The sequence below is a fragment of the Scyliorhinus canicula genome, chromosome 15 (genome assembly GCF_902713615.1).
Source record: "Scyliorhinus canicula chromosome 15, sScyCan1.1, whole genome shotgun sequence".
In the NCBI taxonomy this organism is placed as follows: domain Eukaryota; kingdom Metazoa; phylum Chordata; class Chondrichthyes; order Carcharhiniformes; family Scyliorhinidae; genus Scyliorhinus; species Scyliorhinus canicula.
The window spans coordinates 146,660,869-146,682,932 of record NC_052160.1 but is presented as its reverse complement, the minus strand read 5'-3'; the positions used below and the strand labels follow the sequence as shown (position 1 = coordinate 146,682,932).

At 48.6% G+C, this 22,064-nt stretch overlaps 1 protein-coding gene across 4 annotated transcripts in view; it reads left to right on the top strand.

The window, feature by feature from the left end:
• LOC119978552 (TRAF3-interacting JNK-activating modulator) overlaps positions 1–22,064 on the top strand; it is a 92,262-nt gene that overhangs the window by 33,259 nt on the left and 36,939 nt on the right. For all 4 annotated transcript variants that reach the window (XM_038820278.1, XM_038820277.1, XM_038820276.1 and 1 more), the window contains 4 exons: positions 2,248–2,319; positions 7,947–8,087; positions 10,484–10,621; positions 19,880–20,024. In XM_038820278.1, the coding sequence (XP_038676206.1) occupies positions 2,248–2,319; positions 7,947–8,087; positions 10,484–10,621; positions 19,880–20,024 (496 nt within the window). The remainder of the gene's footprint in view (positions 1–2,247; positions 2,320–7,946; positions 8,088–10,483; positions 10,622–19,879; positions 20,025–22,064) is intronic.

The window sequence follows — 22,064 nt, the reverse complement described above, 5'->3', positions numbered from 1 at the left end:
AATGGCGGAGCAGGCTCGAGGGGCCAGATGGCCTATTCCTGCTCCTAGTTCTTATGTTCTTATGTTCTCCCCGTGTCTGCGTAGGTTTCCTCCGGGTGCTCCGGTTTCCTCCCACAGTCCAAAGATGTGTAGGTTAAGTGGGTTGGCCATGCTAAATTGCCCTTGGTGACCAAAAACGAAGGTTAGGCGGGGGTTATTGGGTTACAGGGATAGGGTGGAAGTGAGGGCTTAAGTGGGTCGGTGTAGACTCGATGGGCCGAATGGCATCCTTCCACACTGTATCTTCTATGTTTGACTAAATCCCACACACATACAAGCTTCTCTTCTGTTGCTTTTTTTTTACAGCTAAATTGCTAAATAGCTACTGCTAACATCTGAAAAGCAAGAATTATACAGTAGGATCACAACCTTTAAGTGAATAAGATCCAGAGGTCACCATGTGGGGCATTTCCTCTGTATTAAATAGAAATTGTTTGACGTTGTTGCAGCAACATTGATTACTCATTCTGTGCCGCAAATTAGGACATAGCCAGTACTGCCACAGCACAGGAAGCTAAAAGAAAACAGGCTCATCTTTATATTTATGTTTCTTTATATTCGCTCACAGAAGACAGTTCTGTAACCGAGAAGTAAAGTAGAAATATGGTAACTTAGAAAATAAGCAAAAAACTGATCAACAACTTCAAAAACACATCCCCTTAATGCTGATAACTGAAGATGAGCCAAGGCTTCCTTTGGACAGGGAAAGAATTGTCCAGGACATAGACATAGAACAGTATAGCACAGAACAGGCCCTTTGGCCCCTGATTTTGTGCCGAGCCTTGTTCGAAACCAAGACCAAGCTATCCCACTTCTTGTAATTCTGGTGTGCTCCATGTGCCTATCCAATAACCGCTTGAAAGTTCCTAAAGTGTTCAACTCGACCATCACAGCAGACAGTCCATTCCACACCCTAACCACTCTCCGAGTGAAGAACCTACCTCGGACATCCCTCCTATGTCTCCCACCCTGAACCTTATAGTTATGCCCCCTTGTAACAGCTCCATCCACCCGAGGAAATAGTCTCTGAATGTCCACTCTATCTATCCCCCTCATCATCTATTAAGTCGCCTCTCATCCTCCTCCGCTCCAAAGGGAAAAGCCTTAGCTCCCTCAACCTTTCCTCATAAGACCATCCTGAAAACCAGGCAGCATCCTGGTAAATCTCCTTTGCATCCTTTCCAATGCTTCCACATCCTTCCCATAGTGAGGTGACCAGAACTGCACACAATACTCCAAATGTGGTCTCACCAGGGTCATGTACAGTTGCAGCATAACCCCACGGCTCTTAAACTCAAGCCCCCTGTTAATAAATGCTAACACACCATAAGCCTTCTTCTGTCCACTTGAGTGGAAACCTTCAGAGATCTTTGGACATGAACCCCAAGATCTCTCTGTTCCTCCACATTCCTCAGAACCCTGCCATTGACCCTGTAATCCGCATTCAAATTTTTCCTACCAAAATGGATCACCTCGCACTTATCAGGGTTAAACTCCACTTGCCATTTTTTGGCCCAGCTCTGCATCCTATCAATGTCTCTTTGCAGCCTACAACAGCCCTCCACCTCATCCACTACTCCATCAATCTTGGTGTCATCAGCAAATTTACTGACCCATCCTTCAGCCCCCTCCTCCAAGTCATTGATAAAAATCACAAATAGCAGAGGACCCAGCACTGATCCCTGTGGTACACCCGCTGGTAACTGGTCTCCAGCCTGAAAATTTTCCATTCCCCACCACACTCTGTCTTCTATGTGATAGCCAGTTACTGATCCAATCGGCCAAATTTCCCTCTATCGCACACCTCCTTACTTTCTTCATGAGCCACAACAATGTCAATTGGGTTACTTTTAAATAAGATGACCACCTTATTGTTTCTGATTCACAAGGCACATATTACTAGGACTTTAAACTTCAATGCACAAATAACAAGGATTCAAGCTAAAAGTTATTTATTCAAATTTACTTTGTCCTGTTGGGTAGTCCGTGGACTTTGCTCTGTTGGAGATTTCAGAGTTGGCTTCCGGGAATTAAAACGCATTGCAATCCCAAAGACATCATCCAGCATTATTTTAATATTTAAATGAGACCCTCACCTGTCTAAAGATGAGGTGAATTTTCTGAGGATGAATACATTGTAGCCCAGTATCATATGGACTCTTCATCAGTTGATGACTTTGAGTTGAATCTTTATTTCTGTTTATACAGGTGCAGTTGGATGATGACTTAGCGAATTGTAAACTGCAGTCGCTTGAAAATCAATTACACACCTGGGCACAGGTAACAGAAAGAAAGAATTATTAAAAAAACTAAATTCTTAACTGAGTGAATCCCTGTAAATCATTGAGATAACAATGTCTCCTAACGTATGTTTACAAGTAAAAATATAATTCAGATTATTGCAGTGTTAACAAATTCAATTTAACAGGAAAAATGTGAAATATTACTTGTACAAAAAACAAGCAGTGACCTGAACAGCAATGATGCGCAACAGGTTGAAAAATCTGGGGTTGCAGGTACATAAATATGCAATTTTAAAAACTGCTATAAATAAAGCAAAGTGGGTTTTATACAGAGGACAGCATATATAAAGGTGAGAAGTAATGTTGATATAAGACATAAATTTTCATTTCACATTAATTAGGCCAATGTTGGAGTTTGTCATTCATTATAGGAAGGATATTAGAGTTATTAACACAGCAGTGAAAATTCACTGTAATAGAACAAAGAGTCACTAACGGCGGAACACACTTTATTCACTGAAACTGAAAAGGTTGCATATATCCAGGAAGGATTTTTCAAATTATGGAAAGTCTTGAGAGTGTAAACAGTGGAAGTTTGTTTCCATCGATTGGTAAATCGGTAACAGAGTACAAACTCAGGTTTATCTGATAAACTAGAGGTCTGCTGGGTGAAGTTAACTGCATTAATTTCACAAAGGATTGTCAGACGATAAAATGCTTTAAGAAATGCGAGCGAGGACTGGATGTCCAGGAGATAAAACTTTTGTCAAAATTAGTCTCTGTTTTCTTCACTTTAAAATATTTTTTTGTGTCTGGTGGGTGGTGATGGGGTTGGGGCAAGGGGGTTGTGGATGGGAAAGGCAGATATGGATCATGTTGTCAGGAATATAGAGGAGACTAGATTGATTCGCTTTCACTTTCAGTCCTTAGTTTTGGTTCCTTTTCACATTCATTAGCTGAATTCAGCAAAACAAAGGTCAAAGTTTGAAACGAGGAAGAGATGAGAGATCCACTCAGATAGATTTGATCCAAGTACAATGGTGGGAGTTTTGCACGCACCCTGCTTGCTGCTAACAGAGTCAACAGCAAATAAAAGACATCTCCATTCCCCCACGGTTCTGCTTTCAATACTGCTGGAGGAGAAGCTGTCCATTGGACTTGGTCATAGCCTCATGGATCAATCACAATCGAGGTTCTATGTTTCTATGTCAATAAGACTTCAATTTTAACTGAGAAACGAGCGGTGAAACCACCGCAACAACCAACTGGACTCAAACCACCGCAACAACCAACTGGACTCAAACCACCGCAACAACCAACTGGACTCAAACCACCGCAACAACCAACTGGACTCAAACCACCGCAACAACCAACTGGACTCAAACCACCGCAACAACCAACTGGACTCAAACCACCGCAACAACCAACTGGACTCAAACCACCGCAACAACCAACTGGACTCAAACCACCGCAACAACCAACTGGACTCAAACCACCGCAACAACCAACTGGACTCAAACCACCGCAACAACCAACTGGACTCAAACCACCGCAACAACCAACTGGACTCAAACCACCGCAACAACCAACTGGACTCAAACCACCGCAACAACCAACTGGACTCAAACCACCGCAACAACCAACTGGACTCAAACCACCGCAACAACCAACTGGACTCAAACCACCGCAACAACCAACTGGACTCAAACCACCGCAACAACCAAATGGGCTCAAACTACCGCAACAACCAACTGGACTCAAACCACCGCAACAACCAACTGGACTCAAACCACCGCAACAACCAACTGGACTCAAACCACCGCAACAACCAAATGGGCTCAAACCACCGCAACAACCAACTGGACTCAAACCACCGCAACAACCAACTGGACTCAAACCACCGCAACAACCAACTGGACTCAAACCACCGCAACAACCAACTGGACTCAAACCACCGCAACAACCAACTGGACTCAAACCACCGCAACAACCAACTGGACTCAAACCACCGCAACAACCAACTGGACTCAAACCACCGCAACAACCAAATGGGCTCAAACCACCGCAACAACCAACTGGACTCAAACCACCGCAACAACCAACTGGACTCAAACCACCGCAACAACCAACTGGACTCAAACCACCGCAACAACCAACTGGACTCAAACCACCGCAACAACCAACTGGACTCAAACCACCGCAACAACCAACTGGACTCAAACCACCGCAACAACCAACTGGACTCAAACCACCGCAACAACCAACTGGACTCAAACCACCGCAACAACCAACTGGACTCAAACCACCGCAACAACCAACTGGACTCAAACCACCGCAACAACCAACTGGACTCAAACCACCGCAACAACCAACTGGACTCAAACCACCGCAACAACCAACTGGACTCAAACCACCGCAACAACCAACTGGACTCAAACCACCGCAACAACCAACTGGACTCAAACCACCGCAACAACCAACTGGACTCAAACCACCGCAACAACCAACTGGACTCAAACCACCGCAACAACCAACTGGACTCAAACCACCGCAACAACCAACTGGACTCAAACCACCGCAACAACCAAATGGGCTCAAACTACCGCAACAACCAACTGGACTCAAACCACCGCAACAACCAACTGGACTCAAACCACCGCAACAACCAACTGGACTCAAACCACCGCAACAACCAAATGGGCTCAAACCACCGCAACAACCAACTGGACTCAAACCACCGCAACAACCAACTGGACTCAAACTACCGCAACAACCAACTGGACTCAAACCACCGCAACAACCAAATGGGCTCAAACCACCGCAACAACCAACTGGACTCAAACCACCGCAACAACCAACTGGACTCAAACCACCGCAACAACCAACTGGACTCAAACCACCGCAACAACCAACTGGACTCAAACCACCGCAACAACCAACTGGGCTCAAACCACCGCAACAACCAACTGGACTCAAACCACCGCAACAACCAACTGGACTCAAACCACCGCAACAACCAACTGGACTCAAACCACCGCAACAACCAACTGGACTCAAACCACCGCAACAACCAACTGGACTCAAACCACCGCAACAACCAACTGGACTCAAACCACCGCAACAACCAACTGGACTCAAACCACCGCAACAACCAACTGGACTCAAACCACCGCAACAACCAACTGGACTCAAACCACCGCAACAACCAACTGGACTCAAACCACCGCAACAACCAAATGGGCTCAAACCACCGCAACAACCAACTGGACTCAAACCACCGCAACAACCAACTGGACTCAAACTACCGCAACAACCAACTGGACTCAAACCACCGCAACAACCAACTGGACTCAAACCACCGCAACAACCAACTGGACTCAAACCACCGCAACAACCAAATGGGCTCAAACCACCGCAACAACCAACTGGACTCAAACCACCGCAACAACCAACTGGACTCAAACTACCGCAACAACCAACTGGACTCAAACCACCGCAACAACCAACTGGACTGAAGCAAGACTTCATCAGGTGTGGGAAGGAAGAGACGCTCCAGATGAATGAAAACCACGGCCGGGATTCTGCATTTTTGAGACTGAGTGTTGTCGCCAATGCAGCATTCATGGACTTTCACGACTGCAAAGCTGGCACCGCACCTGGACCGATTCAGCGACCTTTGAGGGGCTAGCACCAGTGCCACGTGGAACACAATCGATTCCAATCAAAAACGGCGCAGGGTTTGCCAGGTTCGAGATTGACACTCAGGAGGCTGACAAGCTGCAGCCGCATTTACACACTTCACTCCCCACACTCACCAGCCCAGCCAACAAGATGGCATTGGTTTCGCTGGAACATGCCCATCCCGCTGATGGGTTGGCTGGGGCCAGAGGGTACATAGAGGGAGTAGCCAGGGGGACACACCAATATAACCCGTGGCCCTAAGTTCGCAGTGGGCAGTCAGCGGCGTGCGCAGCGGCATGGCTACCTTGTCGGCTGTGGCAATGGTGTTCCATGCCCGTCTAACTTGACCCCACAGCCCACCTCCTGGCCACCCCCCTGCTACTCCCCCCCAGCCCTGGCAGACACCCCCCCCACCCCCCCCCCGTCTAGTGGCACTTCTGTCAGCAAACTGTAGCGATGTTGGACACTTCCCGTACCCCCTCTCTCTCCCTCAGCAGCCGCCACGTTGGTTTCACAATTTTTAAAAACACAAACGAACCTCGCCGTCGGGAACTCAGCCCATCGGACTGGGAGAATCGCAGAAGCCCCGGAGAATACGGGTCAGGCCTGCTAATGATATGCAAACAGTGTTTACTGTATGTGCATTCAGAACGCATTGACGTAGCTGTCGAGGTGACGAAGAATTGCGATTTGGTGTCAAATCGACGCCCGCCGCGATTTTAGCATCGGAACCTATCTCCGCCCAATTACATTTCACGATTTTGGCGTCAGCTAACAGAGAATCACGCCCCATGATTTTGAGGCCAGAGGACCTGTGGAGGGCCTGGGTCCTCCAGTCTCCATAAAGACTTTAGTTGTAGCCATTCCCGCCCTAGACATTTACCCCCATCCCTTCATGTGATATCTCACAGCTTCAGGGTCCAAGGTTCAATCCCGGCCTCGGTTGACTGTCTATGTGGAGTCTGCATGTTCTCCCACTGTCTGTATGGGTTTCCTCCGGGTGCTCCGGTTTCCTCCCAAAGTCCAAAGATGTGCAAGTTGGGTGGATTGGACATAGAGGCACAGAGTCATAGATCTTTACAACATGGAAATAGGCCCTTTGGCCCAGCTTGTCCACGTCGCCCAGTTTTATCGCTAAGCTAGTCATGGTAAATTGCCCTTAGTGTTCAAAAGGGTAGGTGGGGTTACTGGGGTACAGGGATGGGGTGGAGGCATGGGCTGAAGTACGGTGCTCTTTCTAAGGGCAGGTGCAGACTCGATGGGCCGAATGGCCTCCTTCTGCACTGTGAATTCTATGATTCTATGATTCTTTGAACCGTCTCTCTACCACCTACCCGTGAGGTGCTGATGTTCAACAACTACCCAATTCTCCCAGGTTCCATCACTCTGCACCCTCTTCACAAATGGAAAATGGACCAATTATATTGAAATGTTGCCTGAAGGTAAATAACCCCAGGCCTGAAACTGAGTCCATTGAACTCGTTTTGCACTTGCCCATCCCTGCCTGCCTGACATCCCCTTTCTGGGTGATTGAGGGGAAATTAATACTCAGATCAAGAGAATGATTATTAAATAATCTATTAAATCAACTAATAGACTTAAACTTTTAATAGCAATCCACTGAATTTACCAATAATCCTGCGGTGTCTGATGGTCGTTAATACTGTCCTTCAAACTATATTGTGTAAACAGCTGGGATTTAGCATTTTGGTAGCATGGCACCATTAAGGAAAGATTCTTTGCAGGCCACGTGACCAGCCGGTGCCTATGGAGTCAGCATGTAAATGTTAGCCTATCGGATGTTAAGGTGCAGACCTGGCTGTAGGGGTTTGGTCAGAGTTAGTTTGGGAGTTGAGGGGACTGGACCTGTGTGGGATTGGACTGTTCTATATATAAAGTTCCTCTTTATTAAGTAAATGTGATTTAACCTTGCCTGGTCGTTTGCCTTGCAAACAATAAACATCCTCTATTGTTTGTCCATAGAATCACTCCCGAGACACTGTTAAGGAAAGCATGATTGAAATGCAGAAGCAGAAACTCAAGTATGAGCTTGTTGCTAAGGAAACGCTTCAGAGAACAATCAAAGAGAAAATGGCCATTGAGGAAACTTTGGCCAGTGCACAGGTAAGAGAGAAAGTTAAAGTCCAGAGCGATTGAGAGTTCATAGAATCCCTAAGGTACAGGAGGCCATTCGACCCATCAAGTCTGCACCAACCCTTTGAATGTGCATTCTACCCGCACCCACTTACCTCCTATCCCCGAAACCTAACCTGCACATTCTTCGACACTAAGGGCTATTTAGCACGGCCAATCCACCTAACCTGCACATCTTTTGGGGCTGGGAGGAAACCGGAGCACCCGGAGGAAACCCACTCAGACACGGGGAGAAAGTACAAATTCCACACAGACAGTCACCCAAGATCGGAATTGAACCTGGGACCCTGGCGCTGTGAGGCAGGAGTGCTAACCATTGTGCCACCGTGCCACCAAGTCCCGCTGCCGAGTGAGAGTAATGACTAAGCAGAGCAGGCCACAAGCTAATCTATCGAGTTGGATTAATACAGCATCAAACTGAAGAACAGCATCAAAATAACTTACATTTCGGAAGCAGCCTCGACCAGGTACAATGTTAGATTGGATTCATAACAATTGTGATCAAAATTATTCACTTTTCAAAAGATACCCTAGTACCTAATTAGTTGCCGTAGTCCTAGATGACGATAGGTTGCTTTCTCCTTTGAGGGGGGAGAGCTGACCAGTGATGATTTAACCTGAGGGTCACCACATCTTAGACGAGGGGCAAGATTGAGAAGGCGGGGCCTTCATGAATAATCTCAGCCAGTGGTGGGTGAGAGCTCAGTTAATGCTTGTCCAGTTCAATAATTCTCCTGTCCTTTAATTTTGAGATCATTTTAATTAAAGCAAAAGCTCTAAATCTAAAGATTTGTATTGGTTCAGGATGCTCAACGGGAATCTCCCCCGCGCTCCCGCCGGCATTGGGATTCTCCGTCCCGCGTCCCCGCCGGCAGCGGGATTCTCCGTCCCGCCGGCATTGGGATTCTCCGTCCCGCGTCCCCGCCGGCAGCGGGATTCTCCGTCCCGCGTCCCCGCCGGCAGCGGGATTCTCCGTCCCGCCGGCATTGGGATTCTCCGTCCCGCGTCCCCGCCGGCAGCGGGATTCTCCGTCCCGCCGGCATTGGGATTCTCCGTCCCGCGCTCCCGCCGGCATTGGGATTCTCCGTCCCGCGTCCCCGCCGGCAGCGGGATTCTCCGTCCCGCCGACATTGGGATTCTCCGTCCCGCGTCCCCGCCGGCAGCGGGATTCTCCGTCCCGCCGGCATTGGGATTCTCCGTCCCGCGCTCCCGCCGGCATTGGGATTCTCCGTCCCGCGTCCCCGCCGGCAGCGGGATTCTCCGTCCCGCCGGCATTGGGATTCTCCGTCCCGCGCTCCCGCCGGCATTGGGATTCTCCGTCCCGCGTCCCCGCCGGCAGCAGGATTCTCCGTCCCGCGCTCCCGCCGGCAGCGGGATTCTCCGTCCCGCCAGCATTGGGATTCTCCGTCCCGCCAGCATCGGGATTCTCCGTCCCGCCGGCAGCGGGATTCTCCGTCCCGCTGACAGCAGGATTCTCCCTCCCGCCGACATCGGGAATCTCCGTCCCGCCGGCAGCGGGATTCTCCGTCCCGCCGGCAGCGGGATTCTCCGTCCCGCCGACATCGGGAATCTCCGTCCCGCCGACATCGGGATTCTCCGTCCCGCCGGCAGCGGGATTCTCCGTCCCGCCGACATCGGGAATCTCCGTCCCGCCGACATCGGGATTCTCCGTCCCGCCGACATCGGGATTCTCCGTCCCGCCGACATCGGGAATCTCCGTCCCGCCGACATCGGGATTCTCCGTCCCGCCGACATCGGGAATCTCCGTCCCGCCGGCAGCGGGATTCTCCGTCCTGGCAGCCGGCCAATGGGGTTTCCCTTTGTGAAATGAAATGAAAATCGCTTATTGTCACGAGTAGGCTTCAATGAAGTTAATGTGAAAAGCCCCTAGTCGCCATATTCCGGCGCCTGTTCTGGGAGGCTGGTACGGGAATTGAACCGTGCTGCTGGCCTGCCTTGGTCTGCTTTCAAAGCCAGCAATTTAGCCCAGTGTGCTAAATCAGCCCCACTCTGTCAGGAAATCCGCCCAATGGGTGGGATTCTCCGACGTGATTCTCCGTTTTGCCAGCGCCCGGGGGTTTCGCGATGACATAGGGCTGCCCCACAATGGGAAACCCCATTCACCAGCCGGCGTAACGGGGAATCCCGCCGGCGGGCTGAGGCAGAAATGTGGCACAGCAGGGCGGAGAATCCAGCCCAATATGTTTGATTTGCTTTTTCCACAAAGCACCAGAGGAGAGGGTAACAAGGTCAAATCGTAGCCAGGAGAGCCTGAATTCATCAATACTTTACTATTCTCACCATTGATGCCTTTTTGGAACAGTAGATTTGGAAGCTGGATAAATCCTGCCTGTTTGTGTTTGCAGAGATCACTGAGCGAAGCAGAAGGAGAATCCGTTCACTGGAAAGTGCAATGTGGTCGAGCTAAGGCAGATTGTGCTGAGCTGACCCTCAGACACCGGGAGACCACTGACCAATTAAACATTTCTGACGGCAAACTACAGGTATTTCAATGTCATAACGTCAGTGATTTAAAAAATATGTCTGATTACAGAATTAGCTTAAATTTTACAAAATATAGAATTGATGAAATTGCGCTGTTTGACAAAGTGGAGATTTCCCAGTTGTTGTTACTAAACATCCTTTGGCTTTATTGGGGGATGTGAGCATTGCTGGGCCAGCAATTATTGCCCATCCCTAATTGCCCTTGAACAGAATGGCTGTGACTCCATTTCAGGGGACATCTAAGAGTCAACCACATGACTGTGGGTCTGGAGTCACATGTCGGTCAGACCGGGTGGGGATGGCAGATTTCCTTCGCCCAAGGACATTAACTGCCTGACTGATGGTTTCTCACCTCAGCTGTAGCACCTGGAGAGGTGCTGAATGGGAGGCAAGACCACGGCGACAGAGGGAGGTTAGAGGTTAAGTTACTCCAGACATTTTCATGCAGCTCTGATCAGATAGTTATCAATTAAACTAGGAGCCAAACCTAATAATGGGCCAGAGTTTTCAGGCTGGTTCATTGTGCAGGCAAACCCTGATAAGGCCGCTAAGCCCCGTGACAAGGCCATGGCATGATTTTCAGTGGTGAGTTCTCAGTTTGAGACCTTGCCCACCCCACCAGTGATGTAATCAGGTTCATGCCCAGAATTTAAATGTATTGTAATACCGGGTGCTCGGGTCAGGGATGTCTCCGATCGGCTGCAGGACATACTGAAGGGGGGAGGGTGAACAGCCAGTTGTCGTGGTGCATATAGGCACCAACGATATAGGTAAAAAAAGGGATGAGGTCCTACAATCAGAATTTAGGGAGTTAGGAGATAAGTTAAAAAGTAGGACCTCAAAGGTAGTAATCTCAGGATTGCTACCAGTGCCACGGGATAGTCAGAGTAGAAATTCAAGAATAGTCAGAATGAATACGTAGCTTGAGAGATGGTGCAGGAGGGAGGGGTTCAGATTTTTGGGACATTGGAACCCGTTCTGGGGGCGGTGGGACCATTACTAATCGGATGGTCTACACCTGGGCAGGACTGGAACCAATGTCCTAGGGGGTGCTTTTGCTAACACTGTTGGGGAGGTTTTAAACTAATGTGGCAGGGGGATGGGAACCAGATTAGGAAGTTAGAGGTCAGTAAAGAAGCAGCAATTAAAGCCAGTAAGGTACGAGACAATAAACTCAATGTGACTAAGGGGAAGAGTAGACAGGGAAGAGATGATGAACGCAAAGGTGGTCTGAGGTGCATTTGTTTTAATGCGAGAAGTGTAGCAGGTAAGGCAGATGAACTTAGGGCTTGGATCAGTACCTGGGAATATGATGTTATTGGTAAACTGAGACTTGGTTGAGGGAAGGGCAGGACTGGCAACTGAATATCCCAGGGTATAGATGCTTCAGGAGGGATAGAGAGGGAGGTAGAAGGGGTGGAGGAGTTGCATTACTCGTCAGAGATGATATCACAGCTGTGATTAAGGAGGGCATGATGGAGGATTCGAGCACTGAGGCAATATGGGTGGAGCTGAGAAATAGGAAGGGTGCAGTAACATTGTTGGGACTTTACTACAGGCCTCCCAAAAGCGAGCATAAAGTAGAGGTACAAATATGCAGACAGATTATAGAAAAATGTAGGAGCAATAGGGTGGTTGTGATGGGAGATTTTAACTTCCCCAACATTGAATGGGATTCGTGTAGTGTTGGAGGCGTAGATGGAGCAGAGTTTGTAAGGAGCATCCAGGAGAGTTTTTTAGAGCAGTATGTAAATAGTCCAACTCGGGAAGGGGCCATACTGGACCTGGTATTGGGGAATGATCCCGGCCAGGTGGTTGATGTTTCAGTCGGTGATTACTTTCGGAAGAGCGATCACAATTCCGTAAGTTTTAGAATACTCATGGACAAGGACAAGAGGGGTCCGAAAGGAAGAGTACTAAATTGGGGAAAGGCAGAGTATAACAAAATTCAGCAGGAGCTAGGGAATGTGGATTGGGAGCAGCTGTTTAAGGGTAAATCCACATTTGAAATGTGGAAGTCTTTTAAGGAAAGGTTGATTAGAGTGCAGGACAGACATGTTCCTGTGAAAATGAGGGATAGAAATGGCAAGATTAGGGAACCATGGATGACGGGTGAAATTGTGAGACTAGCTAAGATGAAAAAGGAAGCATACATAGGATCGAGGCAACTCAAAACTGATGAAGCTTTGGAGGAATATCGGGAAAGTAGGACAAATCTCAAACGCGCAATAAAGAGGGCTAAAAGGGGTCATGAAATATCTTTGGCTAACAGGGTTAAGGAAAATCCCAAAGCCTTGAATTCGTATATAAGGAGCAAGAGGGTAACTAGAGAAAGGATTGGCCCACTCAAAGACAAAAGAGGGAATTTATGCGTGGACTCAGAGGAAATGGGTGAGATTCTTAATGAGTACTTTGCATCGGTATTCACCAAGGAGAGGGACAAGACGGATGTTGAGGCTAGGGATGCACGTTTAAATACTCTAGGTCAAGTTGTCATACGGAAAGGAGACGTTTTGGGTATTCTAAAAGACATTAAGGTGGACAAGTCCCCAGGACCGGATGGGATCTATCCCAGGTCACTGAGGGAAGCGAGGGTCGAAATAGCTGGGGCCTTAACACATATCTTTGCAGCATCCTTGAGCACGGGTGAGGTCCCGGAGGACTGGAGAATTGCTAATGTTGTCCCTTTGTTTAAGAAGGGTAGCAGGGATAATCCAGGGAATTATAGACCTGTGAGCTTGACGTCAGTGGTAGGCAAACTGTTGGAGAAGATACTGAGGGATAGGATCTATTCACATCTGGAAGAAAATAGACTTATCAGTGATAGGCAGCATGGTTTTGTGCCGGGAAGGTCATGTCTTACAAACCTAATAGAATTCTTTGAGGAAGTGACAAAGTTAATTGATGAGGGAAGGGCTGTAGATGTCGTATACATGGACTTTAGTAAGGCGTTTGATAAGGTTTCCCATGGCAGGTTGATGGAAAAGGTGAAGTCGTATGGGGTTCAGGGTGTATTAGCTAGATGGATAAAGAACTGGCTGGGCAACAGGAGACAGAGAGTAGTGGTGGAAGGGAGTGTCTCAAAATGGAGAAGGGTGACTAGTGGTGTTCCACAGGGATCCGTGCTTGGACCACTGTTGTTTGTGATCTACATAAATGATCTGGAGGAAGGTATAGGTGGTCTGATTAGCAAGTTTGCAGATGATACTAAGATTGGTGGAGTTGCAGACAGCGAGGAGGACTGTCAGAGAATACAACAAAATATAGATAGATTGGAGAGTTGGGCAGAGAAATGGCAGATGGAGTTCAATCCAGGCAAATGCGAGGTGATGCATTTTGGAAGATCAAATTCAAGAGCGGACTATATGGTCAATGGAAGGGTCTTGGGGAAAATTGATGTGCAGAGAGATCTGGGAGTTCAGGTCCATTGTACCCTGAAGATGGCAACACAGGTTGATAGAGTGGTCAAGAAGGCATACAGCATGCTTGCCTTCATCGGACGGGGTATTGAGTATAAGAGTCGGCAGGTCATGCTACAGTTGTATAGGACTTTGGTTCGGCCACATTTGGAATACTGCGTGCAGTTCTGGTTGCCACATTACCAGAAGGATGTGGATGCTTTGGGTGCAAAGGAGGTTCACCAGGATGTTGCCTGGTATGGAGGGTGCTAGCTATGAAGAAAGGTTGAGTAGATTAGGATTGTTTCCGTTGGAAAGACGGAGGTTGAGGGGGGACCTGATTGAGGTCTACAAAATTATGAGAGGTATGGACAGGGTGGACAGCAACAAGCTTTTCCCAAGAGTGGGGGTGTCAGTTACAAGGGGTCATGATTTCAAGGTGAGAGGGGGAAAGTTTAAGGGAGATGTGCATGGAAATTTTTTTACGCAGAGGGTGGTGGGTGCCTGGAACGCTTTACCAGCGGAGGTGGTAGAGGCGGGCACGATAGCATCATTTAAGAAGCATCTAGACAGGTATATGAATGGGCGGGAACAGAGGGAAAATAGGAGACAGGTTTAGATAAAGGATCTGGATCGGCACAGGCTGGGAGGGCCGAAGGGCCTGTTCCTGTGCTGTTTTCTTTGTTCTTTGTTTCATACATGCTTAACACTGTAACACCATTTCTGCCGACGCATTGGTTGTTTCTCCTGCCCAACCAGTGTGAGTCGATACTGGTTTTGATAAAGAGTCGTGATGACCACACCGGGGGTGCAGAGGAGAGTATGGCCCCCGGATGTTGAGGGACTTGGCAGAGCACTGCCCCCCAGCACCCTGCCAGTGCTGACCTCACTGTGACAGGATGGCAATGCCAGGGGCGAGTTCCGTGTGTGGTCTGATTGGGGTTACTTCCTTTATGTGTTGGGGGGGAGGTGGTGTATTGTGAGGGACGACTTGTGCCCCTATTCGGGATCAGGGGGTGGCGAAGACCGTGAGGGGAGCTGCCCAATGCTGGCGAAAGGGTGGGGGTCAGGACATCCTGATGCTTGTTGGAGTAGGGGGAGACCCAGTTATCTAACTGCCTTTGCCTTTCAGCAATAAACCCCTTGGATAATTACCGGAGCCTCCAATGTGTCTGCGGCACCACATTGGTGACAAGGTAAAAACATTTCAATTGCAGCTGACAGTTGCCGTGGATCGAGGGGGAAAGAAACAGAAAAACTCCAGCAAGAGTTGGAATCACTTAAACCATAAGTGGGAATGATTATCATTGGGAAACTAGACACTTTTGGCCAAGCGGTTGATTTATGGAGTTAGTACATCGTACGGCTCAGTTTTCTCTTTACCGTGAATGAGACCACAGACCAGGACAGCAGAAGGTGATACTTTTGCCGGTCCAGACATATCATTTGATTCGGAACCTCCCGTCCTCGGATGCACCAAACACGAAGACCTTTGATCAGACAATGAAATTAGTAAAGGAGCATTTCAACCCATTGCCCTCGGTTATCCTCCAACCTTATAAGTTTATCTCTGCAGTGAGGGGTCATGAAGAGTCTGTCTCAGCTTCAGAGCCAGACTGAGCACTGTGTATTAGGGACCGCGTTCAGTGCCATGCTGCGCAATCGGCTGATTTGTAGAATCCAGAACCTTAATATCCGGAAGAAGCTACTGGTAGAAATCACAATCATGTGGGAAAAAGCGATCGAGATTGCTCAGGTGACAGAGTGAGCCGAAAAAGGGGCCATTGAGCTTCAAAGCATGTCTAAAGGGGAGGTTAACCTCGTACGGGGCGGTATGGCCCCGAGGTCTGCGGCGGATCAACAGTCACGGCTCAGAGCCAGACACGGTCCTCGCACAGGACTGGAACCCAAGGAACGGGAAGGAATCGAAGCCTCAAACCCAATCTGAGGTGGACTGCTATCACTGCAGGGGGATTGTCATCCCAAGGAGACCTGCTATGTCCAGGAGTTCATGTGCTTCCATTGCAACTTAAGGGAGCATGCTTCAGCACATTGTCGACTGTCAATGTAAAATAAACCAGCAGCAGTCCACAACACCACGGAACATATTGGAGAAGAGTTGTTGAGAAGAGAATGTGACGCATTGGTTGAATGCAGTCCAATTGAATACAACGGCTCAGCTTAAAATTGCCTTAAGGGTAAATAGTAAACCCATAAAAAGGGAAGTCGACACTGGGGCTTCGGTGACTGGAGTGAGTGGACAAACCTTTCAATATCTGTCTTCAGGAACCCTGGGCTGGATTCTCCGCAGCCCCGTGCCACAATCGCATTTGGCTTGGGGGCGGAGAATTCACATTCACACCGTAATCGAGCCCGGCGCCGGTTGACGATTCTCCGGGACCTGAAAATCGGCGTGACTACGGAGCACGGCGCGCAGCTGGGGCCTATTGACAGAGGCCCACCCAGCAATCCTCCACTCCCGACCAGCTGAGTTCCCGACGGCGTGGAACTAACCACCTATTGCCGGTCGGGATGCTGGCGTGGCGGCTGCGGACCCTAGTCGGGGGCGGGGGAATCGGACACCGTGGGGTGGGGGGGGGGTCTTGTAAGCGGTTTGGGGTTAGATCCCTGCGGTTTGATGCTCGGGCGCGTGGCCAATCGGAGGGGGGGGTCTCATTTTTCCGTCTTGCCCAGCAGTCTGAGTCCACCATGGAGCTCGGCACAGCCACTGGAGGCCGCTGCCTTGCGCATGTGCGGACTCCAAACCGGAAGTGCGGGGCTCGGATCCGCAGCTAAAGCTGCGAGATTTACTCCGGGTCCCTGCTAGCCCCCTGCAGGGCACTGAAGTAGCTCAACTTGCTTCTTGGGAGTTTCTGGAGTAAAATTCCACCGCTTTTACACCGGCGTGGGGACATAGTCCCAGAATCCAGCCCACAATCTTAAAGCTTAAAGAGTACCACAGCCAAGCTTTCGAGTGGGAGATTTTGAAGGTCCTCGGAACAGTCAAGACCCCAGTGGCCGACAGAGGGCAGTAGGGCAGGAGGCCAATCTGCCTTTGGTTGTCGTGGAAGGATAAAGGCCCAGTCTGTTGTGAAGAGATTGGTTACAGAAGATTCGGCTTAACTGACTGGAAATCTTTAAAATATCAGACAGCATCCTCCAAGATGTCTTAAGGAGATATGAAGACCTCCACAAAGAATTGGGTTGGATCAAGGGCAAAAATGCCAAGATATATATCAATCTGGATCCAACACCCAGGTTCTTCAGAGGTAGAACAGTGCAATATGCATTGAAGCAGACGTATGAAGCAGAGCAAAAGAGATTGGAGGAGCTGGGTATAATCAAGCCAGTTCATTTTTCAGAGGGGGCCGCACCGATAATCCCTGTCTTCAAACCTGATCGGTCAATAAGGATTTCTAGGGACTATAAACTGACCATAAATCAAGCTGCCCAGGTAGATTGGTATCCTCTACGCCAAGCTGGTGGGAGGCTTCACCTATTCAAAACTGGGCTCCGCTACACCTACCTGCAACAAGAATTGGATGAAGAATCTCAGAAGTTTGCAACAATCAATTCCCATAAAGGCCTCTTCTGGAATTCCAGACTACCATTCGGCATTGCTTCAGTCTGCAAAATCTTCCAGCTCGCAATGGAAAATCTTCTCCAGGGAATTCCCAGGATGATGGTTACCTTATTGATGTGCTAGTCACTGGCACTACACCAGAAGAACACGTGGCCAGCCTACAGGAAACATTAAAGATGAAGGGGGGTCCACCTAAAATGCTAAAAATGTACTTTTCAGGCCCCTGGAGTGACCATCTGGTGTTTTACGTTGATGTGACACGGCTCCACCCTTTGGAAGAAAAGTCCAAGGCCATATGAGACATCCCTGCACCCGAAACAAATCCTTTCTTGGCATGGTCAATTATTATGGAAGGCTTATTTTGAATTTAGCCACAATGTTGGCACCATTACACCAGCTGTTCCGGAAGAATCAGTAGTGACAATGGAGAGAGCCTCAAGAGGAAGCCGCCTGAGATGTGAAGTAAGCATCTGTCTTCAAACCTCTTGGTGCATTTTTATCCGGGGAATCCAATTGTGCTGACATATGACATGTCCTCTCATGGTATAGAGGCTGTTTTAGCCCACAAAATGGGAGATGGTTTGGAACGCCCTATCGCCTTTGCCTCAAGGACCCTTTCTGAAGCAGAATGAAACTATGCCCAGGGTGAGAAGGAGGGTTTAGTTATATTGGGTGTGAAGAAATTCCGCCAGTATGTGTATGGTCGATGATTTGACACAGTGACTGACCTCAAGCCATTACTGGGCCTGTTAAGGGAAGTTTACCCCATACCACCCACGGTCTCAGAGGGGATGCAGTGTTTGGATCCTGCTGTTGACGACATACAACTGCTTTTCAGCACCGGTCTGGTACACAAGTTGTTAATGCAGATGCGTGAAGTCGCCTGCCCCGAACCAAGAACATTCCGTCTCAAAGCATTCTAGCTCTAAACCTCCTTGACATTCTGCCAGTGTCCATGGGGCACATCTGCAGCTGGACTATAAACTGATTGATAGACATATGGACGATAAGGGAATAGTGTAGATGGGCTTTAGACTGGTTTCACAGGTCGGCGCAACATCGAGGGCCGAAGGGCCTGTACTGCGCTGTAATGTTCTATGATTCTTTCCAAGGTTAAGATCTCTGAAGGCAGAGGGCAGGTTAATAGGGTGGTAACAAAAGGCAAATGGGACACTTGCTTTAATCAATCGGGGCTTAGATTACAAAAGCAGGGAGGTCATGTTGGGTTGTACAGAACTTTGGTGAGGCCACAGCTGGAGTATAATGTACAATTCTGGTCACCACGTTATAGGAAGGATGTGATTGCACTGGAGAGGGTGCAGAGGAGATTCACCAGGATGTTGCCTGGGATGGAACATTTAAGTTATGAAGAGAGGTTGGATAGGCTTGGGTTGTTTTCTCTAGAGCAGAGAAAACTGACGGGCAACCTGATTGAGGTGTACAAGACTATGAGGGGCATGGACAGGGGAGATACGGAGCAGCTGTTCATCTTAGTTGAAGGGTCGGTTATGAGGGGACACAATTTCAAGGTGAGGGACAGGAGGTTCAGGGGGGATTTGAGGAAAAACCTTTTTACCCAGAGGGTGGTGAGGGTCTGGAACGCGCTGCCTGGGAGGGTGGTAGAGGCGGGTTGCCTCACATCCTTTAAAAAGTGGATGAGTACTTGGTGCTTCATAACATTCGAGGCAGGGCAGCACGGTGGCGCAGTGGGTTAGCCCTGCGGCCTCACGGCACCGAAGTCCCAGGTTCGATCCCGGCTCTGGGTCACTGTCTGTGTGGAATTTGCACATTCTCTCTGTGTTTGCGTGGGTTTCACCTCCACAATGGATTGAACATGCTAAAGTGCCCCTTAATTGGAAAAAAATGAAATGGGTACCCTAAATTTAAAAACAAAATAACATTCGAGGCGATGGGGCGAGTGCTGGCAAATGGGATTTGGATTGTCAAATTAGGTGCCGCTCATGTGGCCGTGCAGACTTGATGGGCCGAACGACCTGTTTTGCACTGTAGTATTCTGTGATTCTGAAACAGAGTAATCAATATAGTTTGTTGATTGTTGATAGTTAGTAGATTGGCTGATCATTGGTTACCAATGGAGAAGGTAACCCTACAAACTGCTAAATTACATGGCGATCATCCCATACGTTAGTTGGCTTCAGGGAGGTATTCCACAGACTAGTTAGCTATAGGAGAGGATTGAAGAAACTAGCTGATTGGCTAATTTGTTTGCTCCCTTCCTGTGTTTTTTTTCTCCATCTCTTCATCCTTTTTTTCAGACAGCAATAAATGACAATTTGTGGCTCAGAAATTTAGAGACGAAATTGGGAGTGGTAGAAAGTGAGAAACAGAAACTCTTGGATCAAATTTCTGCTTTAAAAGAAGACAAGGACCTGATACAAGAGCAGCTTCAAACCAGTCAAGGTACTGCTTCTACGTGGGTAAGGGGCTTCAGCGAGCGAGTTGGTACTTATTTAGAAGTAAATAATTTTACGTGATTTACAATTAAGTACTGTATATTTAGGGCAGCACGGTGGGTCAGTGGTTAGCACTGCTGCCTCACTGCGCTGAGAACCCGGGTTCGAACCCCGTCCCGGGTCACTGTCTGTGTGATGTTTGCACATTCTCCCCATGTCTGCGGGGGTCTCACACCCACAACCCAAAGATGTGCAGGGTAGGTGGATTGGCCACGCTAAATTTCCCCTTAATTGGAAAGAAAATAATCGGGTACTTTAAAAGTAAAAAAAGTACTGTATATTTAAATAGCAAGCATTAATACAACAAGGTGATTGTACCTGATCATTTTGGTCCATAATCAATTCAAAATTTCCAACTTTTGAGTGGCACAACTAGTAACTTTTGCTGAAGATACTTGTGGAAAAGCAATTATAATCAAGTCAGTCTAATGTCTGCAATATATCCAATTTTTAACATGTAACTTATGTTCCCATATTTAAAGCTATATAATTGAGTCTTTCAATCATCCAATTTCCTCAAGCTTCAAAATTGTTTCAGTTAAAGTCCACCCTGTGTAGGAAGATTACTTGAATTTTGGTCGGCCCATTTTGCATCACTCAACAAGAATAATAACTTCTTGTATTTATGTAACTTTGTTTGGCCATTGTATTAATATGGCTAATCAAGTTCAGTTTGTGGTCAATGGTAACCCCCATGATGTTGATAATGGGGGATTCAGTGATGGTTAGATTCTCTCTTGCAGGAGATGGTCATTGCCAGGCATTTGTGTAGTGCAAATGTAACTTCCTACTTGTCAGCCCAAGCCTGGATATTGTCCATCTCTTGCTGCATTTGGACATGGACTGCTTCAGTATCTGAGGAGTTGCGAATGGTGCTGAACATTGTGCAGTCATCCGCAAACATCCTCACTCGAAATTAGCTACGACTCCTTGATGCCATATTGAGTAAAATACTGTCTTGATGACAAGGACAGTCACTCTGACTTTATCTCTGGCACCCAGCTCTTTTGTCCATTGTGGTGATAACCACTGTAGATATGCATACTTGCAGTAGGGGGATGTGTGGCTGTACCTGTAATACAGGTTCCTCCGGTAAGCCCCTGCCGGCTAGCTCCGCCCACAGGGAGCTTGTGTATAAATATGTGTGTGAGTCTCTCAGACTCTAGTCTACAGTTGCAGCCGGAAGAATAGCATCACACAGCAATAAAGCCTCGATTGAACTTGTCTCTCGTCTTTGAGTGCAATTGTTAGCGCCACAATTTATTGCTGTGTGATTTTCCGTTCACCATGGACATCAGAATCAAGCCTGACCGTCTGCAACTGGATCCGCAGTCGCCTCACGCCAGGAAAGACTTCGTTCACTGGCTTGCAGTTTTCGAGGCCTACATCTCTTCAGCCGACCCGCCCCCGACGGAGGCTCAAAAAAAACAACTCCTGTACTCGAGACTTAGCTCCAGTGTCTTTCCGCTAATTCGAGATGCGACTGACTACACCAGAGCTATGGAACTGCTCAAGGAGAACAATGCACAGTCAACGAACACCCTGTTTGCGAGACATCTACTCTCTACTCGCGTCCAGCAGCCGGGTGAGTCGATTGAGGACTTCTGGAGGGCCCTTATACCTCTGGTACGAGACTGCGACTGCCGGGCCCTCACAGCCACAGAACACTCTGACTTACTCATGCGCGATACCTTTGTTACAGGCATTGCATCGGACCCCATCCGGCAACGACTGCTGGAAGGGGCCGCCCTCGACCTCGCGGCCACAAAGACTCTGGCGTTTTCCATGACGGCCGCCTCCCGTAGTGCGCGATCTTACTCCGCTAGCCACTAGGCCCACGCGTCTAACCACTCGTGGACCCCGCAAACGGCCCCCCCAGCAGCCGCAGCCGCCCCCGTGCACTATGCCTGCGCTGCTCGCCGCACCGCACTCCCTGGGGGTCCCCACTGTAACTTCTGCGGTCAGCAGAAGCACCCCCCGCCATCGC